This window comes from Chionomys nivalis, chromosome 13, assembly GCF_950005125.1.
Source record: "Chionomys nivalis chromosome 13, mChiNiv1.1, whole genome shotgun sequence".
NCBI lineage: Eukaryota > Metazoa > Chordata > Mammalia > Rodentia > Cricetidae > Chionomys > Chionomys nivalis.
Window position 1 is genome coordinate 34043714 of NC_080098.1, and position 21031 is coordinate 34064744.

Genomic DNA, 21031 nt, shown 5'->3' on the forward strand with positions numbered 1-21031 from the left:
CTTCACCTTCAACCAGAACCTTCATTGGAAAGTTCCATTCCATTCTCTTAGTTGCATTACAGCCAACAAATCACAAGACTAGCAAGGAAAAGCCAGAGGCAGGCAGGAAGGGAGACAAAAACAAAAAGGCTGGGATAGAGTCCTTTTCGGGTTATCCAAATGCAGGTTGCATTTCTTTGCGCTCGGCACCTGGTATTCGGTGATTCTCCCTCATCCTGTTTCCAACGCTAATAACCTGTCAGTTATAGATAGCATTCTCACATGAATCAGTGTTTTTCTTATATCGTTGCCATCTTTGAGAATTAAACACATGTCCGGATTATTCTTTAAAAGACATGGTATTTGGGGTCCCATGCTGATATCAAGTACTCTTTGAGGCTTTTTGCAAAAGCCCTTATCTGTCTGTAGTGTTGGGGGAGGGACAGCGCATTTCCCAGGTCACCAAAAAGGATGGCTCAGCTGAAGAAGAAAAGCAGCACTATGGAAGACTCTTTCTGAGACCTGGCATAGCAGATCAGAGAGGATCGCATGGGAGCACGGGGTAGAAGCAAATGGGAGGATCTTCTCTTGTCTTATTCTGCAAGGAAGATGGCCTTCTTCACTTTTTTGAAGGTTTGGTTTGAGTTCGGTGTTTTACAAATGAAAAAGGATGGTACACAAAATGTAACTGACTTACCCGAGGCCACACAGCGAGTCAAGGGCAAAGCTGAGGAAAGAATCCACTGGTCCTCAGTCGGAGTTCAAAGGCGCGCCCCTGGTCTAACTCTAAGCTACAAGCCCACTCTGCCTGTACACTCTCCTCCCCGCCACATAGCCAGTGCCCAAGGGGCTTCTCAGACCATAAACACGCTACTTCATCTCATCTCTTGTTCATAATACAAAGGCCAAGAATTGGTGAGCTAAGTCCTTAGTTGCATCACCTGAAGAATAAATGATCCTTACCCCAAAGGATGCTGTATTCTTATTATATGATTTTTGCTTTTAATATATTTAGATTCCTTGCTGGTTTGTTTGCATAGGAAAAGAGAACATCAATGGCTGAATTACATCATCCTATAAATGGAAATATCCTGAGTACAAAATCCAAGAAACGAGAGTATCTAGGCCTACCGATAGTTTTTCAGGCATTAATCTGTAAAAAACACTGGAAGAACCAACCTCTCGTGTACTTTTCCTTTTTCGTCTCCTAGAGTGACGGTCACTGTGCGCACTCTGTCCAGATCAAAGCCCGTGTCGTACTGGTGGAAGTCAGATGTGATCCAGCCCACCCACACGTTAGCAGGCTCTTGTCCAGGAAAGATCCTCACTGAGTAATAGTACTGTGGAGAGAGGGGAAGCAAGTGTGGGCAGTGTGATGCAAGACAAAACAAAATGTGGGTGCCATCTGGGCCTGTGAACTGCCCAGACATTTGCTTCTTTATTTAAGGCCAACTGAATTAGAATAGCACAGGCAAAGGGGGCTAGTATTCAAAAGTATTATGATCAAATGGTTATAGGTATTTTCTGCTCTTCTAGAGGATCAAGAACGCACGTTGGGCAGTTTACAACTGTCCATCCCTGTAACTCCAAGCTCCAAGTGATTCTGACCTCCATAGGCACCCCTCCATACAGCATTCTCTCTTTCTCTCTCTCTCTCTCTCTCTCTCTCTCTCTCTGTCTCTCTCTCTCTCTCACACACAGACATACACACACACATATACATATACACATACAGACACAGACACATATACACACATACAGATACACACATATATACACACAAAGAAATGAAAAAATTTCAGATTATCTGTGAGAACATGACAAATAATGGGAGGTTTGTGCACTCCTAGGTATGTGTGTGCATACATGTACATAGGAATACATATGTACGCACATGTAGTTTTATATATATCATATACACAAACACACATGATAGCATCAATCTGTTAGACAGGTAAATTTTCAATTCTTAAGTGTCTGCAAGTTCATGAAATCTTCACTTTGGTTATGGGCCTCTTTGCATATGTGTGGCTTCACCTTTCTCTTAAATGTAACATTCCAAAATCTGAAGTCATTTCTTTGGCTTCTTTGAAGCATGAGTATCAAGCTCAAACATGGAGGCACCCAGGGACCAGAGAGGCAGCTCAGCAGGTACAGCACTGGTTGCTCCTGCAGAGTACTCAGCTTTGGTTCCCAATGCTCACATGGTGGGTTAGAGTTACCTGTAACACAGTTCCAAGGGATCCAATGCCCTCTCCCACTGCGTGTCCACTATTGCTGCGTGCATACCATGTACATATTTACATGCATGCAAACATTTACACATATAAAATACAAACACCCTTTAAAAAGTAACACAGAATCACTCTACAGCAGATACAGCTATTGTTTTTCCAATTTGGCATTCTAGATGCATAGTTCTGAAGATTCGAAATGGCAGAGGTCATACATGAAGAGTATGACCTGCTCTCAGACAGTTTGCTAAGATCTACTAAATTATATAGACTTTAAAAAGCCCAGTGGAATTTTCAAATTTCATCAAGAAATTTGAACATCAGACTAGACGTCAAAATCTGAATTATAGATATCCATAAGGACAGTTACTTTAAATAGCTCTCATGCCTTAACAGACATCACATTACAAGCTTTGCTTCAAAATCTCTATCCCTAAAATAGGTCTAACAGTGTAAGCAAATAATTACTTTTAAAATGTAATTCAGCTGAGTGTGGTGGCATGTGCCTATAATACCAGTACTACAAAGGTTGAGGTAAGAGAATCAAGAGTTCAAGGGCAGCTTTGATTACAGAGGGAGATATTATCTCCAAAAACAAAACAAGGGCTGAAGACAGTTGGTAGAGTGTTTGCATATCATGCAGAAAGCCCTGGATACCACCCCCTAGCACCACAGAACCTGGGAATGGTGGCATAAGCTTATATGTCTATAATCTTAGCACATAGGAGATGGAGGCAGGAGGATCAGGAGTTCAAAGTCATCTTCAGCTACAAAGCCAGTTCAAAGCAGCCTGAGCTCAGTAGACCCTGCCTTACTCTCCCCCCACTCCAAAAAAAATGGAAAAAATGTTTCCAATAACAATATATCAAAATCTTTGAGATGGAGTACACGGAGTGTTTCAGGCACGTACCGTGGATGTCTGCATCAGGTACTCATAGTCATCCCGGTCATCAGCCAGCACATCTTCAGTGAGTCTTGCAGAATGGCTTGTGCTGTAATCTGGCTTTGTCCTTCTAAGCAGGAATCTGCAACATGCGAGAGGAGGAATAAGCGACAGCAGTGTGTTCTGCCCACTTTGCATATGAGATCATGAGCCGAAATGTCTTCAGTGGGGGCATTCTCCTTCCCAGAGAACATCTGGCGACAGTAGGAGATGGGTTTGGTTGTCCCAATTTGGAGTGGAATACTCTGACACCTATGTGAGGGGAATCACTCAAGGCCCTTTTAAATTCCTAGGGGAATCTCTACAATGAAAAACAGTCTGACCAGAGTGGCAATAGCACTGCATTTGAGAACCCCTGATCAATGCAGAAAGGGATACTATAGTAACTTGTATTTACTATTAAAAATAGTATTGACAGCAATGGAGCAACCTTCCTAATACTGTGACCCTTTAATACAGTTCCTTATGTGTGGTAAGCCCCAACCATAAAACTATTTCTTTGCTACTTCATAGCTGTAATTTTGCTACTATTATGAATTACCATTATGTAAATATTTGAAATGCAGGATACCCGATATGCAACCCCCAAAGGGGTCACAACCCACAGGTTCAGAACCACTGATTTAGAGGGAATAATCTTTAAGTCTCAACCAAAAATGTAAATAGAGATAAACCTGAACAGATGACATTTGGGCTCACAAAGTAGAAAAACTTTTCTGTGTCTGTTATGCTCCTCTGTAAAATCTTTTAAGAATGAATGAATGAATAGGAAGAAGATGAATACTAAAGATCCTTTACCCTCTTCTCCAGATTGTACCACTTGGTAGCCATATAACTTAAAAGCATACTGTAGCTGAGCTCAGTAGTTCACATCTATAGGGACAGCACACGGGAGGCCAACACGAGAAGATTGGCATGAGCTCCAGGCCAGTCTGGCATACAGACTGAAGTTCTGGCTCAAAATATCCAAACCAAGGCTAGAAAGATGGCATATTAGGTAAAGTGCTCGCCATGCAAGCCTGAGACCAGAGTTCACGTCATCAGTACCCATGTAAACAGCCAGGTGCAAAAGGCCTAGAACTGGAGGGGCGCAGAGACAGGTGGATTCCTGGAGCCCACTGGACAGAAGGACTAGCAGAACTGGCAAGCTCCAGGTTCTGTGAGAGACCTTGCCCCCCCCCCCCGAAAAAAATAAGGTAGAGAATGAGAAGAGTATTCAACTGGGCATCCTTCTCTGGCCTACACACACACACACACACACACACACACACTGAAGTGCAAGTGTACCCACACACGTGTATATACACGCAAACAGAACCCCAGGCCTGACAACCCATCACACTCTCTCTGCTAATCACCTTTGTTTTAGGCGTGAAGGCTTTTCCTGAGCATAATCTTTGTGGTTATTAAACTCTGGCTTCGGGGTTTCTTTGTCCTTGTCAAGGCGATCAGGCACCAAATGACCGTGAGCTGTCTTCATCAGAACCTCAAAGTCAGAGTCCACATCATAATCCTCCAGGTCATTCTTGGGCCCGTAGAGGCCTGCACCAGGGAGCCCTCCTGCCATCGTCTTCGAGAAGACCTCAGCACACTCAATGGGCATGCTCAGGCGATAAAACATGATGTCAGTGTTGCTGTTCTGAGAGCCAAAGGACTTCTGAGTGACTTTCAGACACGGAGAACTGTCTATGGTGCCATCTATTCTTGTTACCTAGCAGATGAAGGAGTCCATTAGTTTTGAGTGTCAACTTAACACAATGTGGAGTCACTTGAGAAGAGCAAGCATCAAGACAACATTGGCCCATGGGCATGTCTGAAACATCTTCACTGGGTGAATTCAGGTGGGAAGACCCGCCCACTGCTGGTGGCATTATTCCCTGAGAGTAGAGGTGTATGATCCTCTTGGACTGTCTAAGAGTGGAGAAAGTGGGGTGAGCACATGCATGCATGTAACCACTGCCCTCTCTTCCTAATTACGCCTGTGATATAACCAACTCCCTCCAATTCCCACCGCTGGGACTCTCCCTCTGTGATGAACTGAAACCTGGAACCAGAAACATGGAACTGAGAGCTAAAACAAATTCTTTCTTCCCTATGTTGTTTTTTTGTCAAAATAATTTTATCATGCAAACAAGAAACAAAACTAGAACGCCATAGCTCCCATTCTAGTCACCATTGTTAATCTCCTGAACTTAACAATAATCAATGCATTTCACGTGGACAGGCTCTAAAGATGATCCACCCCAAACAGCATTTTGTAGGAGATTGTAAAGCTAGAGGCACTATGTTGTGGCTATATGTTCAGACCTAGCTGCCCACAGGTTCCACGTCTGTGCTTCACCCAAAGCCCTATGCAGAATATTTGGGGAAAATATATTTGTACTGAATATGACCACATCTTTCTCATTAGAAATATAACAAAAGTATTTATCTAGCACTTACATTGTATTATATATCATAAGTAATTTAGGAACTTCTGACATTGCATAGGTTGATTTGTGTAGGTTCTGTGGGAATGCTGTCCTTTTATATGAGGGACTTGGGCAACTGCAGATTTTGGTATCCAAGGGAAATATACAATCAATTCCCCGTGGATAAGCTAAGGATAACTATAATAATTTAGTCCTGCCCTAACTCTAAAGACAGATTGACCAGTTCATGTCACAAGAGTACACATCCAGATCTATCAATTTCAGTGCGTAAAATGATATTTTGCATCAGCAGATATAGCTACTGGATAAAGTGCCCAAGGAGAAATTAATCTTTTCCTTAGATCCATTAATATGTAACACATATCAGTTATCATTTTAATATCTTCATAATCACTGTTCATGTGGACCTTCCTATACATAAAGATTTCCCACTTCCAGTTTTGAGAAAAGGCTTGATTATTAAAGGAAAAGCAAACCTCAATGTGTTCATGGTTTGATGGGACCTGGAGGAACTGAGGAAGCCGCTTGCTCAGCCACATGGTGATGTCCCTGTTTGTGTTAACGGCAAATGGCTCATAGCCTTCTTGTAAGCCACAGATGGTGAAATATTTCAAAGTGCTGACGTCCTTCCCGAAGTTCATCCTGCCTACTTGTGCCACCCCAAGGCTACACACAGGGATGAAGCCTGGAACAAGAACAGAAATCACCATCTTCAGCATTTAGCAAGAGATTCTCTTAGCAAGGCATAACAAGCAGATCGCTTCCCAAGTCCTGGCTCGGAGAAAACCATCAACCTAGAAAGAACACAGTGCAATGAAGAAACGGCTGACATTATGAGAGTAGAGGTGTATGATCCCGGCATTGTGGTTTACTAACTACAGCCTCTGTAAAAGTCCATTCTTCCACCCGACCTCCAGGAATCTTGGAATGTCCATTCTCACAAGGACCCCTCCCCACTGCTTCCACAGTCATCAGATGTGCATCCTTCTTTCCTTAATGAAAGAGAGGAAGGACCAAGAACCAAGAGGGGTGTGGCACCCTTTGCCTTGTTCTTCAGTTATTCAAAGGGCTCCATATATCACAACACCAGACATGGCCAGTGCCATTGGCTTCTTTGTATATATTTTCAAGGAGAAAATGGCCGGAGGCAAACAGTTTAAAGGTTCCTAGCTAGAAAGATGGCTCAGAAATTAAGAGCATGTACTGCTACTACAAAGACATGGGTACAGTTCTTAGCATCTACATGCAGGCTCACAACCATCTGTAATTCCAGTTCCAGGCATGCAACACCTAATTTTGGACTTCTTGAGCACAAGGTACCATGGTACATACACATACATGAAGGTAAAAGACCTATACAGATCAAAGAAAAATAATCAAAATTTTGAAATGTTCACAGTTACTCTGATCTTTGAGGAGACTTTCTTTTTCCTCCTGTGATGAGTTAAGACTAGACCTGAGAAAAATGTATATAAATGCGTGTGAGAAAGAATACATGCATGTATATCTATAGATGTGTGTATATATGTATCATACATAGGTTATATATGCATATACATAGATATAATATGCCCAAGTTAAATGAACATATATACACATCACATACAAAAACATATGAATTTGTACACATAGCAGTAAACAATGGGACAAAAATTAATAAAATACTTGATAAGTTAACCTAACAAAAGGCAGAATCGGCTAATATTTCCATTATTAGATAAGATCAAAATTGTCTTAATACTGCTAATTGTTTATTTGAGATCTTTTGGATCTACTGTTGATGATGTTAGATAGTTTTACTTTTGCAACAGATGTAGGATGCCTCTTTCCAAGTGGAAAATATTTTTTATGCTCCTCATTTCTTGTCATAATGTTTTGCATTAATGTTGGCCATCCAACACACAAGCAAAGTCTACTGGAGTGCAAAGTACAGCTTAGAGTGTCCAAGTAGGTCCCACAGGAAGACAGTGGGCTTCACACTTTCTTCCTTCTTGGAGGTACTGGAAGCATTAGACAGTATCTCCGTATCAGAAGACAATGAAAGACTCCTCATATTAGAAAGCCCATCCTCTGAGTCATAAGACAGCAACAGACATGTCAGTAATGGCACTGAAGAGATGGCTCAGAGGTTAAGAGCAGGCACTGTTCTACCAGAAGACCTGAATTCAGTCCACAGCAGTCACATGGGCTGCTCACAACGGCTGTGTCTCCAGCTCTGGGGATCCAATCCCCTCTATCCCAAGAGCACTGGCACACTCATGGCTCATACACACATAGACATACACACATACGAAATAGAAATATAATAAAATAAATCTTAAAATAAGAATGTGCAGTGTTTCCTGTCTGTTTCCAAAGGTATAGATGCAAAGGAATGGATGTGCAGTGGTGCTGCCACCAAGGAGAGGGGAGGACACATCCAGTTGAGCACTACGAAGTGTAAATTAGCAGTTTGTGGTTAAATGTGAATCAGCTGCAGCTGTGCCTGACCGCCCATGCTCCAGCAGTCAGAAAGTTGTTGCAAATAAGGGTCCCCAAGGAATCAAAGGGACGGACGGGATAAATCTAACAGAAGGGAGACACTTGAACTTCATGCATGCCAATTAGGAAGTGTAACCCACCATCTGACACTTATGAAGAGACAATGAGACAGAGTCAGCTCCTTGGACAACAGGCATTTATTTATTTCCGATCACTGTGCTTGTAGAAGTGTTATCAGCTGATAACATTCTGAAGACTTGAAAGTATCTCCATGGGCAACTTCTGAGTGTTAATTGTACTTCTCTGACTTTTTTTTGTAAAATTAAAATAGTTTAATTTAAAAAGTTAAGTTAACTAGTGATACATACAAAAGTTACATATGGAAAAAGACATTAAATCTGAATAAAGATTCAGAAGTCTACATTGTTTAATTTTATATATATATATACATATACATATATATACGATGGAATAATATCTAGACTTCAAAAGTTTATTCTTCAACGGTTCATTCATATATAAGAAAATATTCATAGACATGCATTTCACAGCAAGTACTCTGTTTCCAGGCAAGAAGATACCAGAATGTTTATCCAAAAACTTTTTTTAGAAAGACTTTTAACACTTTCTTGGTCTCTCTTTTCATGTCCCTTGACAAATTTCTCCCATCAAATGTGTGTTTTCTTAGGAAAGCAAGGGACAGTTTCCATCACAATACTTCACTTGCTAAAACAGCACACGGCATCATCCTTTCCAGGAAGAAATGTGCTGGAGAGAGAGAGATACAATGACTCGCATGGTATGTTCTTCAAGTCTAACACGCAGTGCTCTGTGTGGTGAGCCCCATGCGAGAACTCTGCACAAGAAACCCTGCTTATCCCTCTGAACAGGTGTGAGATTTATATGGGACATGTTGCTCATATTCATTGAGAAACCACACACTTCTTTATTTGACAAATACCAGCTGCCATGTGCCAGAAACTAGAAATAAAGTTGACTAACACAGAGATACCAGCCCCGAACTGCTCACCATCTACTGAGGGGTCAAAAAGACACAGAAAAACATTAACCAAATACCACAGTATCTTTCAAAGAAGATGAGGTATTTGGACCAGAGGAAGGATGGAAAAAGAGTTCAATAATATCTCAGAACTGTTAGTATCTAACAGAAGGCCGTTCAGACAGTCAGTCATGTGGAAAGATTGACAAGAGTGTGACATTCAGCTGACTTGGCTCTAAGTCTTAGCTCCACTCAAAATAGCTACTGGACTCTCTGCATGTTGCATATAGTCTGTGATTTAATCCCTTTTCCTTTAACACTTACATGATAAGAATAAGTTTAACAATTAAAGATTTACTGTAAAGAACAAATCTTACAAAAAAAAAAAATAACAGAGTCAGATTAGCCAGATCCAACATCTATCCATCTCAATGAACTTCTATACATTTAGAACAGCCATACTGAAGCATGGAGCTTCACATTGAATTTTACACTTCCACTATCAAATGTATTTTATGTTTTTATCTACCACAAAATGATGAGAAATACATGACAGATTTGAACTGAGAGAAACAATTAACTTTGGCAATGGGTTCTTGATCCTATTGCATGTAATGGCTTTGTGGGAGCCCAGGTAGTTTGGATGCTCACCTTAATAGACCTGGATGGAGGTGGGTGGTCCTTGGACCTCCCACAGGGCAGAGAAACCTGCTTGCTCTTTGGGCTGAGGAGGAAGGAAGACTTGATTGGGGGAGGGGGAGGGAACGGGAGGTGGTGGCGGGGAAGAGGCAGAAATCTTTAATAATTAAATTAATTAATTAATAAAAAAATCAAAAAAAAAAAGAAACAATTAACTTTATATCCTCTTTAATGACTCACGTGTTTATTACCTACAATCTGTCCTTCCCCATCACCCAATCCTTTCCCCTTTTTGCTTGTTCTCCTTTCCACACGTAATATGGTACCCACATAATATATTATAGGCCAGGATCTGCCAAGAGGGAGAATATGCAATTGTCTCCTTTCCACATGTAATATGGTACCCACATGATATATTATAGGCCAGGATCTGCCAAGAGGGAGAATATGCAATTGTCTGCTTTCTGAAAACAAATTTCATTTTTCTTTGGCACTGAATAGCATTCCATTTTAAGCATGTACTGGGTTTTCATAATCTGTCCTCTCTTGATGAATCAGCATGGTTGGGTTCCATCTCTTTGCTATAGCAAAAAGAGCAGTAACAAACATGGATTATGGTTTTAAAATAACATTTTAAAGTAAAGTATGTCTACACTTATCATGGAAGTTCACTGAATTTAATATCAGATTGAAAAAGAAGTTGAAATCAATCTACCCATAGTAAAAGAATTATTGCCTTTGATACACACACACACACACACACACACACACACACAAGATTAGCTGGAGAAATGGCTCAGAGTTTAAGAGCACTAATTGTTCTTCCAGAGGTCCTGAGTTCAATTCCCAGCAACCACATGGTGGCTCACAACCACCTGTAATGAAATCTGGTGCCCTATTCCGGCCTGCAGGCAGACATGCAGACAGAACACCGTAAACAAAATAAATAAATAAATAAATCTTTAAAAAAAAGATTAAATATGGGCAGACATTAATATTCATCTTATAACTAAAAAAAGGTAAGTTAGAGGGTAGGGAGATACTTCAGTCACTAAAGCAACTGCTGCCCAAACATAAAAACCTGAATTTAGACAACAGCCATCCATATAAAAAAACCAGGAAAGCCAGATGTGGTTGAACATGTATGTAAGCCACCTAGCACTGTAGGGGTTGGAAAAAAACAACATGACAGATGCTAGAGCTAATTGGCCAGCCATTCAGAGAAGTCAGTGAGCTCTGGATTCAGTGAGAAAGCCTTCCTCAACTGAGAAGGCAGACAGTAATAGTGGAAGGTATCCAATGTCAATCTTTGGCTTCCATAAACACCTGCAAACACAAACACACACACACACACACACACATAGACATACACACACACTAGACACAAATAAAACAGGAGAGAACAATAAAACTAATTAACAACATTAAAATGCAATCATTTTAGGTGGCACACACAAGAATGACTACATTATTTCTTATGCTGTTTTAGAGCTAACATTACTCAAGGAGTTGGTAAAGATAATTAAATTCCATTAAAATGTTTATGCTTTAGAACAGCATTTATAATAAGCTTAAAAGAGATTTATTTTAATAACAACTTCCAATTCTTTATGAAGGAGAGAAATATACCAAACATCAAATTTCTCTTTATTTTTACATAATTTTATAAAATGTTTATCTTTAATGTTATATTATATGTGTATGTCTACATAAATTTATGTGTACCACATGTGTCCAGGTATCCACTGAGACCAGAACAGAAGAGGGTGTCAAATCCCTTGAAACTAGAGATACAGCATGGTGAGTCATCTACAAATACAAGGTTGTGGATGCTGAGAACTGAATGCAGGTCTTCTTCAACAGAAGTAATTACTCTTATTCAATGAGCCATCTCTCTATTCCATTTATATATAATTTATTCATATAACGTATAGAAGTAACATGTGAATATAGGTTCTTTTTCATTGAATTCATACTAATAAATTGAATATATACATATATGTATATGTATGTATACATGTGTGTAATATACACACATACACATATACACATAATTTAACATAGCTGTAATTCAAATAAAACTTTATTTACTAAAGCAGATGGTAGACAGGGACTTGGTACAAAGCTAAGTTTGCTAATCCCTGTTCCCTGTTTTTCACTTCAAATACTACTATACTTGTCCTAGCAATATTTAATAAATATCCAGGTTATGATCTATATACTGGGGCTATAGCTCTGAACAAATTCAAAAGAGCCATTAACGGAGGTCACTTATCAATGAATACGAAATCCATAAAATTTAAAGGAAACAAGAAAACAGTTATGGGGGTAAAACTGGGAAGATGGCTCAGTGTCTAAGGGCGTCAGCTGCACCAGCATGAGAAACTTAGTTCAAATCCCCAGAAATCGCATAGGAAGTAGGCAAGATTACACACATTCCCCTGTAACTCATGAGCTGTGGGGCAAAGATGGGAGGATCCTTGAGACATGCTGGCTGCCAGTAAGCTTCCAATTCTGCAAGAAACCCTGTCTCAAGAGAGTTATATCCCAACACAATGAAACAAGTTTCTATAAAGCTTTGTATACACCCAACATCTCTAGAATGTTGGTCTCTCTTTCCCACCCTTTGCATTTGTGATCATCTAGTCAGTCACCTTAACTGACATGCTAAGTAACAGAACCTAGTGATATACTTTCAAAGAAAGTCATTCTTTCAATGTCTCTTAGCATAATTAATGCAGATGAGCTCAACTGATATATTAGTCTGAGCCACACCCCAATCTGTTCACATAGTGTGTGTGTGTGTATATCATACATATATATTCTTATAGTGAAGTTGCTTCTTGTAGTATAGGACAGATGGCTTTGGCTTTGACAAGCTTTTACTTTCTGGTGCAAACCTCTGTCCCCACAGCAGAGCATCTGTGATGACACTTCTCAGGATGTGAGTCAAAACACAGCCATAAAAACCTACAGCTCAAGCTATAACCAAAGGAAGCTAGAACAGACCATAAACACTTCCCAAAAATTAGCAAATACCTCATTCTTTAACCTTCCTGAAATAAAAACAGGAATCTACAGATACAATGCCAGCTAGGTAGGCCAAAATTTTATTTCATATAAATCTGAATTGGGGGTTAGAAAAAAAGAAAAGCTAATGGTTCCTTGTGGTCGACAGTGTGCTGATCATTTGTGACCATCTTCCCATGCATTATTTAATATTTACCCCATTTTCCCTAGTAATATAACAGTCAAGTTATTAGGTCATTTGTCTGGGGTCTAACAATTAAGAGACTGTCATAAATTCTGTGCTAATTAGTATTAATACTGTATTAGGTTTCATTGCAGAATTTGTTTTTAACTGAGTCTCTCCTCCTTTTTTTTTTATACACCCTCCTACCACCCTATGTCCTTCCAGCCCCATTACCCTCCTTTTGGGCTTCATGTCTCATGTGTTCTATGACCCTCAAAACCTTCCCCACCATGGGTCTTCTTGTTTCAGACCTATATATAACCAGATCCATGTTCATGCATATACACATATTCAAACATTAAAAACCAGGACCCACATATTAGAAAGAACACGTCATTTATCTGAGTCTGGGTGAATTTTAAGTTCTGTTTTCTTGAAGAATTCATGTTTTTACCTCGGGATCAAATCCCACTGTGTATATATGCCATATTTTCACTATGCATGCATCAGTTGATAGACATCTAGGCTGATTCTATTTTTTGGCTATTGTGAATAGAGCAGCAATGAGCGTATGTGAACATGCACGCCTACAGTCAGACAGAAAATATCTTGAGCACCTTCCCAGTGATAAAGCTGGCCTGCATGGTAGTTCTTCATTTAATGTTATGCAAAATCTCCACACTGGTTTCTATATGGTAGAATCCATACACTGAGTGGTACTTAAAAGTGTCAACCTCCTCAATAAACTTCAATCTATATGAAGAGGAGACCTGGTTTTGGTCATCTTTGTCACCCCAGACTCTGGGAGAAGATCTGAGCCATGTTAGAGTCTCATTCCTCTTTTATGAAGTTAATGGACAAAAAAAAAAAAAAAAAAAAAATGCTGTAAACCGCTGATGAACCAAGGGTATCTGGAATGAAAAGTCAATGCCATGGGAGGCCATGCCACTGAACACCATTTGTTTCGTCTTAGGCACAGACATATTCACGTCCCACGTCATCAAAACCCTCTCTAAGCGTCTTTTCTGCTGAGATAATTTCAGTGCCTAATCAGATCAGCCTCATGGCACCCAGCAATTTACAGCTGCAACTCGTATGCCCATTCACCCTAAAACGACTACCGGGGCTGGCCATGCCTCAGAACAAACTGCGGCATGGTACTGCAAACACAAATGGGAGGCGAATACCATGGCGCTTACCATCACCAACGTCAAAGTCCTTGAAAGCCAGCTCGGAGCCTGAGTCATCCAGCAGGATCTCGCCATTCAGAGTGAACATCATGGTATGTTCGTTCATATCAACCATACAGCCCACGACATCACCTGCTTGCCAAGAGCGCCCGTAGTGTTCATTGCCCTGGTGCCACCGCTGGGCCTGTGTGGGGGGGGGGGAGTGGAAGAGTTCCTTGTCACAGTCAGACAGATGAACAGCAGTAGGGTGATCTCAGTCTTGGGATAGAGGGAAGTCTGGGAACTCTAAATCCCTAATGCAAACAGAGGGTGGGGGATTATGAACAAACCAAATGATACTCCAAGCTTCTGAGAGTTAATCTAACCATATGTACTATGCACTTTTACAGTTTACTTTTACAAACTATAATGAAGGCTTCCCATGATATGGGTTGCTTTTCTCTACTCCCATTGTACAAACAAGAGCTGGCATCATGCTGGGTACCAACCACTGGGAAAAAAACAACAACAAAACATTCTCATGTTTGCCTCTCTCAAAATATGATTCCTCTTTTTGGGATCACTGTCGATACCACTTAAACAAGTATGGGATTCTGGAAACTTCTCTAATCCTTCTTAACATCAGGAAAGCTTCATATCACACCTAAAAATACTCTGAAAATATCTGTGAAAATAACAAGTCCCAAACCAAACATGGATACCATCCCATTTATATACAAAACAAAAATGTCTATTATAAACACAGCTGGATACAGAATTTCAACAAATGTGAGTTTGGGATACACTAATTTATTGGAACAAAATTACTCATAGGAGTTATTTTGACACATAAATCCTTTTCAATTTATTTAGAAGTACCACCTTCATTGTGATTTGTTATATAATGTGTTATTACACTTGTATAAAACACTGATAAAATTATTCTTGATGTAATATGTTGTTTTTAAATTTTTCAACTGAATTTGCATCAAAAGGCTTACAGTTCAGAGTTCCCCTAGCATCTCTATTGTCTCCTTGCCCCACCTGTGTCCCCTAGGTTGAGCATTTTTTCCTGTCTATGGGTTGCTGGGTGAAGAGGGAACTTTAATTTCTAAAGGTTGTTTCTTGCTATTGTTCACTATGTCTGATCACCAAAGCAAGAATGAAGCCAAAGCTGCCTTGTTTATTGGTTTAGTCAAGGTCCCCCTATATGAAGCCCAGGTTGGTTCTGAACTCCAGCCTCAGCTTCCTTGGTGATGGGATTAAAGTATGCACCACCACACTGGCTTCCTGACCACTTCTGAAAGACAAGGAAGACTTGTATCTTTGACAACTTTTTGGCAAATTTCACTGTCTCTGTAGGGCAGGGAGAGTCCTGAGATGACTACAAGTATGTATTCAAAGTCTTCTGTGTAACCAGCAAGTAACTGCTGGGATCCATGCAAGCAGGACAGGTCAGGGCTCAGCAAAGCTACTCACCTTAAAGCCATCAAAAGCAAAGGCACGTTCATCAGAACCCAATTCTAGATCCGGCTGGCAGCCTGGCCTGCTCCAGCCCACCCGCATGTCTCCAGCCGTGACTGCCTCGAATTCAAAGTACCAGCGCCCAGCCTTCACTGCATAGGTCTTCTCAGCCCTGAAGATGCGGAACCTCTCCCCAGTGCCGCTGCTCACCTCGGCTCTCGCTGCTGTGGATTCGAGAGACTGGAGATCATTGGGTGGGAAGTTGAGAGAAAAGCAGGGCTTGACCTAAACTCAATCATAAAACCTACAGGGAGGACAACTACCCCACCCCACCCCACCCCCTGCTCCACCATCTGCCCTCAGGCCTGTCAGATAGAAGCATTTGGTAAAGCAGAAAGCCAGGCAGAGCTTCTGGGGAAAGCTGGGGAGAAACTCAGTGACTGACTTCACAGGTGAGCTTCCCCCTTGTGCCCCTTTCAGAGAACGAAAGCCAGTAAGACCTAGTTGCTTAGTTCATGTGGTTCAGAAAGAGAACATGACATGAACTTGAAGTCGTAGCTGGGGAAAAATGCATTAAAATAAACAAATTACCCTGCAAATAAATAAATAATAAGTGTGTAACTGGCCTGCCTATGCCCCTCCCTTTGGCTACCACACTATTTAAACAGGGGATCACTAGAAATGTGGGTACCCCAATCTCCTCCTAGGAAAAGAAAAAGCTAAAGTTCTGGGGATGGCAAGAAGAAGAACGTCTGTCTGGGAGAAAGATATAGAACTTACCCTGGGATCCCGTGGGAGAGTCTGGACTGAGAGGATGTTGGGGAGGGGAGGTGGTCACCTTCCTGGCCTTCTATTGAAATCTTACCCTCAAGACAGGTGCTGAAGAGGGACTGGGGTGGGGGAGCAGGGCTGGAACTATTTGTCCCTCCTCCCAGTGTGGCTGCACTAACCCAATCTCTCATTTCTGCTTTTCACAAGAATTTGGGTTAATTGGTGTATCAAGGACAGGTGGCTAAACTACCCTGTGGGGCATAGGCTGGAACCCCGACTCTACTAAAAGGTAGACATTTCTGGGTAAGGAACCAGAAAAGCAGAGGGAGGAAGGGTGAATGTTGTAAGAGCGGAGAATTATGGCCGACGACTGATGTCCACTACAGGGAAGCTAACAGGCTCTGGGTTAGCATGCAGGCGTTTTTCCATTCTCCCACACTTTCAACAGAGGCTGCGACACCAACAAGTGTGTCTAAAGATGGGGCAGAGACACAGTTCCACATCCAAACCAATGCATGCAAATGGGAAAATGCATGTTTGAATATTCTATACCTACAATGTCCAGGAGGGGGTGCTATCTGCCACCTGTGGATATTGTGCACTTAAAATGTTTACGTCACTGAGACTCAATTCACTTTTCTCGATTTGAGGCATGTCGCAGCTGTGCACCATACTGAAGTAGGCTCCAAAGAATATGTGCTATTTTTTTTTTGGAGATGGATATGCATATTTAAATGTTTGTTATTTTATATGTGTGTATATGTTTGCCTGCATGTATGCATGTGCTTGTGTGTGCGTGTGTGTGTCTGTGTGTGTGTAGTGACTATGAGACAGAGAACCAAGGAACCACAGGCCACCTAGACACCTGACACCTACAACCTGAGTAACCCTGAGAAGGCACAACCCACATTAATCTAGGAGAACTGGACTGAAGAACTAGCCCACTGAATGGAGGAGGAAGTTAAAGGAAGCCATCACCCCTGGTTAAGACTTGAGCTGGGACCCAAGGAACAAACTGCAGTGACTTCAGGAATGTGACACAATGCATAGCAAACAAACCAGAGGAGCTCTCTCTTCCCACTCAGCTGCTGGCAGCTGGCATGGAGTTGGCAGAAGCCAGATAAACAGCAGCATTCTGTTGGCACTAAGGGTTGGGCAACATTCACAAATAAGAAAAGTTGAGAGGAAAGGACCAAAGGAAACTACACAAGTCACTAAAGCTGAGTGTGGGGATACACTGCACACCTGTAACCACGGCACGTAGGAGATAGGAAAGGCGCTCGGAGCTAGCTGAGCTATGCAAGACCTTGTCTCAAAAAGAAAACAAGCAGGCAGAGCTTGGTGGTAGATGCTTTTAATTCCAGCAGGGGAGAAGGCAGAGGCAGGTGGATCTCCATTAGTTCCAGGTCAGCTAGGTTTATACCGTAAGACCCTGTCTTATAATAAAATAAAATAAAACAATCTAGATAAGTTCCGGAGGTCAACAGTAAAGACACAATTTACTCATAAGTACTGGGTAGAACATGGAAGTGAAATAAAGCAAGAGGGAAAACATAGGCTGTCATGTCAGGTGACTCCTAATATGGGCTGGGCTAACACCCTACTCCATGGCTGTTTATGAGTGATGAGGAAGGTGGGAGTTATGGACACAGTGCTGGAGCACAGCACAGTGCTGGCTCGGTGTTCACTAGCTAACCCACATTTCTGAGCACAGCAGACAAATGACTTTAGCTGTGCAGCCACTGTTGAGCCTAATGGGCTCCTACCGAGAGTACCTGATCTGCAGATAACCTGCTTAACCTTAGTGGATCACAAAATAAAATGAATAGAGATGAATGAAGGGCTGGAGGGAAGTACGGGGGTGGGAGGGAGGTACTGGGTAGGGAGGAGGGAGGTACGGGGTGGGGAGGAGGGAGGTACGGGGTGGGGAGGAGGGAGGTACGGGGTGGGGAGGAGGGAGGTACGGGGTGGGGAGGAGGGAGGTATGGGGTAGGGAGGAGGGAGGTACGGGGTGGGGAGGAGGGAGGTACGGGGTAGGGAGGAGGGAGGTACGGGGTGGGGAGGAGGGAGGTACAAAAGAGATGGAGTGTGGTCAATACGTATTGTGTACATTCAGGAAGTTGTCTGAAAACTAAATAATTAAAAACATTCCGGTCTATTGCTGAATAAGCAGATTTCTGAGGAAATACCTCAGATTTTGAAAACTAAAGCAGCCTCCCCTGTGAATGCATGAGTTGCCCTGTGGCAAGAGTCAATATAAACCAGGAAAAGCCAAACAAAATTAAGAATTCAAATGTTGAGTACTCAGGAAACTGATGCTGGAGGATTGCCACAAGTTCACGCCCAGCTTGGACTACACTCAGTTCCAGCCACCTTAAGATACTCTGAGAGCCTGCCTGAAGAAATCTCGTGTATCCTGAGGAACTGCTTACCAGCCCTTCCTTAAATTGTGGCTGCAGCTGCTCTACACTAATCTAAGGGTCCTAGAACATGAACTGTGACGTTCACACTCAGGACTTGTTTCTGGTAGTTTCCTGTGTTTTAGTTAAATACAATCTAAGTGTCGCTGATAAATTCAACTCATGCTTTTCCAAAGCATGAAATATTTCATTCTCTAGTTAACTAACCAAGCAACTAACCAAGCAATCTGAAACTTTGGTGTGTGTTGTAGCAGCAAACACCTGAGCACAAACACCTGCACCGGACCCCAGCAGGAGCCAGGGAACAGCGATTCTATAAAAGACACAGAGCTCCTTTCTGAGTAGAAGAGCCCCACAGAGGGCTTGATCACGGACACTTGGCAGATCATTCTAACGTGTGAGTTTGACAAATGAGGTTTATATTAAAAAATAAATAATATTTGACATTAAATAAAGCAAACCCTGTAGCAGGGACCTTTCTCCTGTACATGACCAAGCCTACTGGGACTTGAATCAAGAAAGCAGGGAAATAGATCTGATCCAAGACTATGCTTCCTGGACCCACAGCTGGCACGGAACAGCTGGTGACTGATCAGATAGATTGAGGGTAAAGTCTGGTGTTATATTCTAATATCCAGTTTCTCACCGGAACACGGGTTTAGGGGCCACCGACCGCTAGAGGGCAGTAAGAACCTAACTACATATGAAAATGACAAATTCCACCCAGAAGCAAGGATGGCAGCTTTAGTTTTTAAAAATTTTACACGTTATATAGAATGTGCCAGGTGCATTTACATCATACTTTAAAAATAATTGGTTCCAAACCAGCCACCTTTCAACTTCCTGGCATTACATATAATAAAGTAATTCAAATCTTGACAAAAATCTTGTAATAACTAAGAACACATTCTACTTTCAGATGTTTTAATCCATCATCGAGAATACTCCGAAGGTACCACAGCTCATACACTCACTGTGAGTTTCATTCAAAATGTGGGAACATTCCCCTGAAAAAAGGGGAATAAATTACAGCTGTACCCAATTACATAGCGTTAGGCTCAAGTTTAGCAATCTTTTCTGCTTTTAACATGTTCAGATGTAAGCCACAGCGGAAGGGAATGTTACCTTATTTATTGTTATTAAAGTGGGGGTAACATGCCACCGAGCACACGCGGAAGTCAGAGGCAGCTCTGAGAAGTCTGTTCTCTCCTGTCTTTACATGTGTTCCAGGGATCGAACTCTGGTCTTCAGGCTTGCACAGGGCGTGTTTTCACCCATGAGCTACCTCTAGAGCCACAAATTAATGTTTTTAATTTTATCATAAGAAATAACCAGACTGATTTGGTCTTATACCTTAAAATCTTTCACACCTTTTATTCTCTACTTTAGAAAAATTGGTTTTTTTTCCCCAAAGGCTTCTCAGCCAGTCCCTCCACCTCCTAGCATCCTCCCCCTCCAATCTGTCCCCTCTCCGTTACCATAGTTATATTTCTGTGGTAAATTGGGGTAGCATAGCAAGCTCCTGCTTGACAACTTCCTGGGGCTGGTACTCCCTGCTTAAATATTTCCACATTTCTTAGCTAGGTTTTCATATATTCCATGTTTTGCCTTAATCATCTTCCCATCATCCATGGCTGCTCTCTCCTGACCTGTTCCCTATATTTAGCCCAAGGATAGAACTATCACCTGGGTCTTTTCATATAACCATACTTACATATTCTCTGTTAGAAAATGTCTGGCTCTGATCTACAATTGCTGACATTTTGATCCATTCAGTATCTAACTCAGAAAACAATGTCTCCCCTAAATGATACTTCATGTAGTGAATTAATCATTTGTACCTACTTTCTGTAATGTGTAACTGAATCTTTACTATGAGGGGGGCGTGTTATGAGGCTCAAGGTTATAACCATACGTGAGAAATGATCTCACCTTCTACTGCAGCACAACACAACCCGTGCCTCATGGGTCAGTCACTACTCATGTGACTTCAGTAAGACAGAAGGTTGTCAATCAACTATTTCTTTGTGTGTTTGTATGTATTCACATGTAGATGTGCACACATTGGGGATTCAAGAACATGTGCACGCATGGAAAGCTCTGGTATTCCCGTTAGCGGAATCCCTTTATAACTCTCTATTTTCTGACACAGGACATCACACTGAACATGGAGCTCTCTGATTCAGTTAAACTAGCTGGCTCCAAGTTTCTGGGATCCACCTGTCTCCACCTCTGGGCACTATAGTGGCTATAGTCATGTGCTGAAATTCTTGCCTATTCATGTGGGTTCTGAGAATCATACTCAG

General features: G+C 41.6%; 1 protein-coding gene across 2 annotated transcripts in view; it reads right to left on the bottom strand.

Annotated features, from left to right (window-relative positions):
* Positions 1-21031, bottom strand: part of Ryr2 (ryanodine receptor 2) — a 565815-nt gene that overhangs the window by 194531 nt on the left and 350253 nt on the right. For both annotated transcript variants that reach the window (XM_057787812.1, XM_057787811.1), the window contains 6 exons: positions 15550-15758; positions 14101-14275; positions 6065-6273; positions 4515-4867; positions 3124-3238; positions 1159-1319 (listed from right to left, as the gene is read on the bottom strand). In XM_057787812.1, coding sequence (XP_057643795.1) covers positions 1159-1319; positions 3124-3238; positions 4515-4867; positions 6065-6273; positions 14101-14275; positions 15550-15758 — 1222 coding nt within the window. The remainder of the gene's footprint in view (positions 1-1158; positions 1320-3123; positions 3239-4514; positions 4868-6064; positions 6274-14100; positions 14276-15549; positions 15759-21031) is intronic.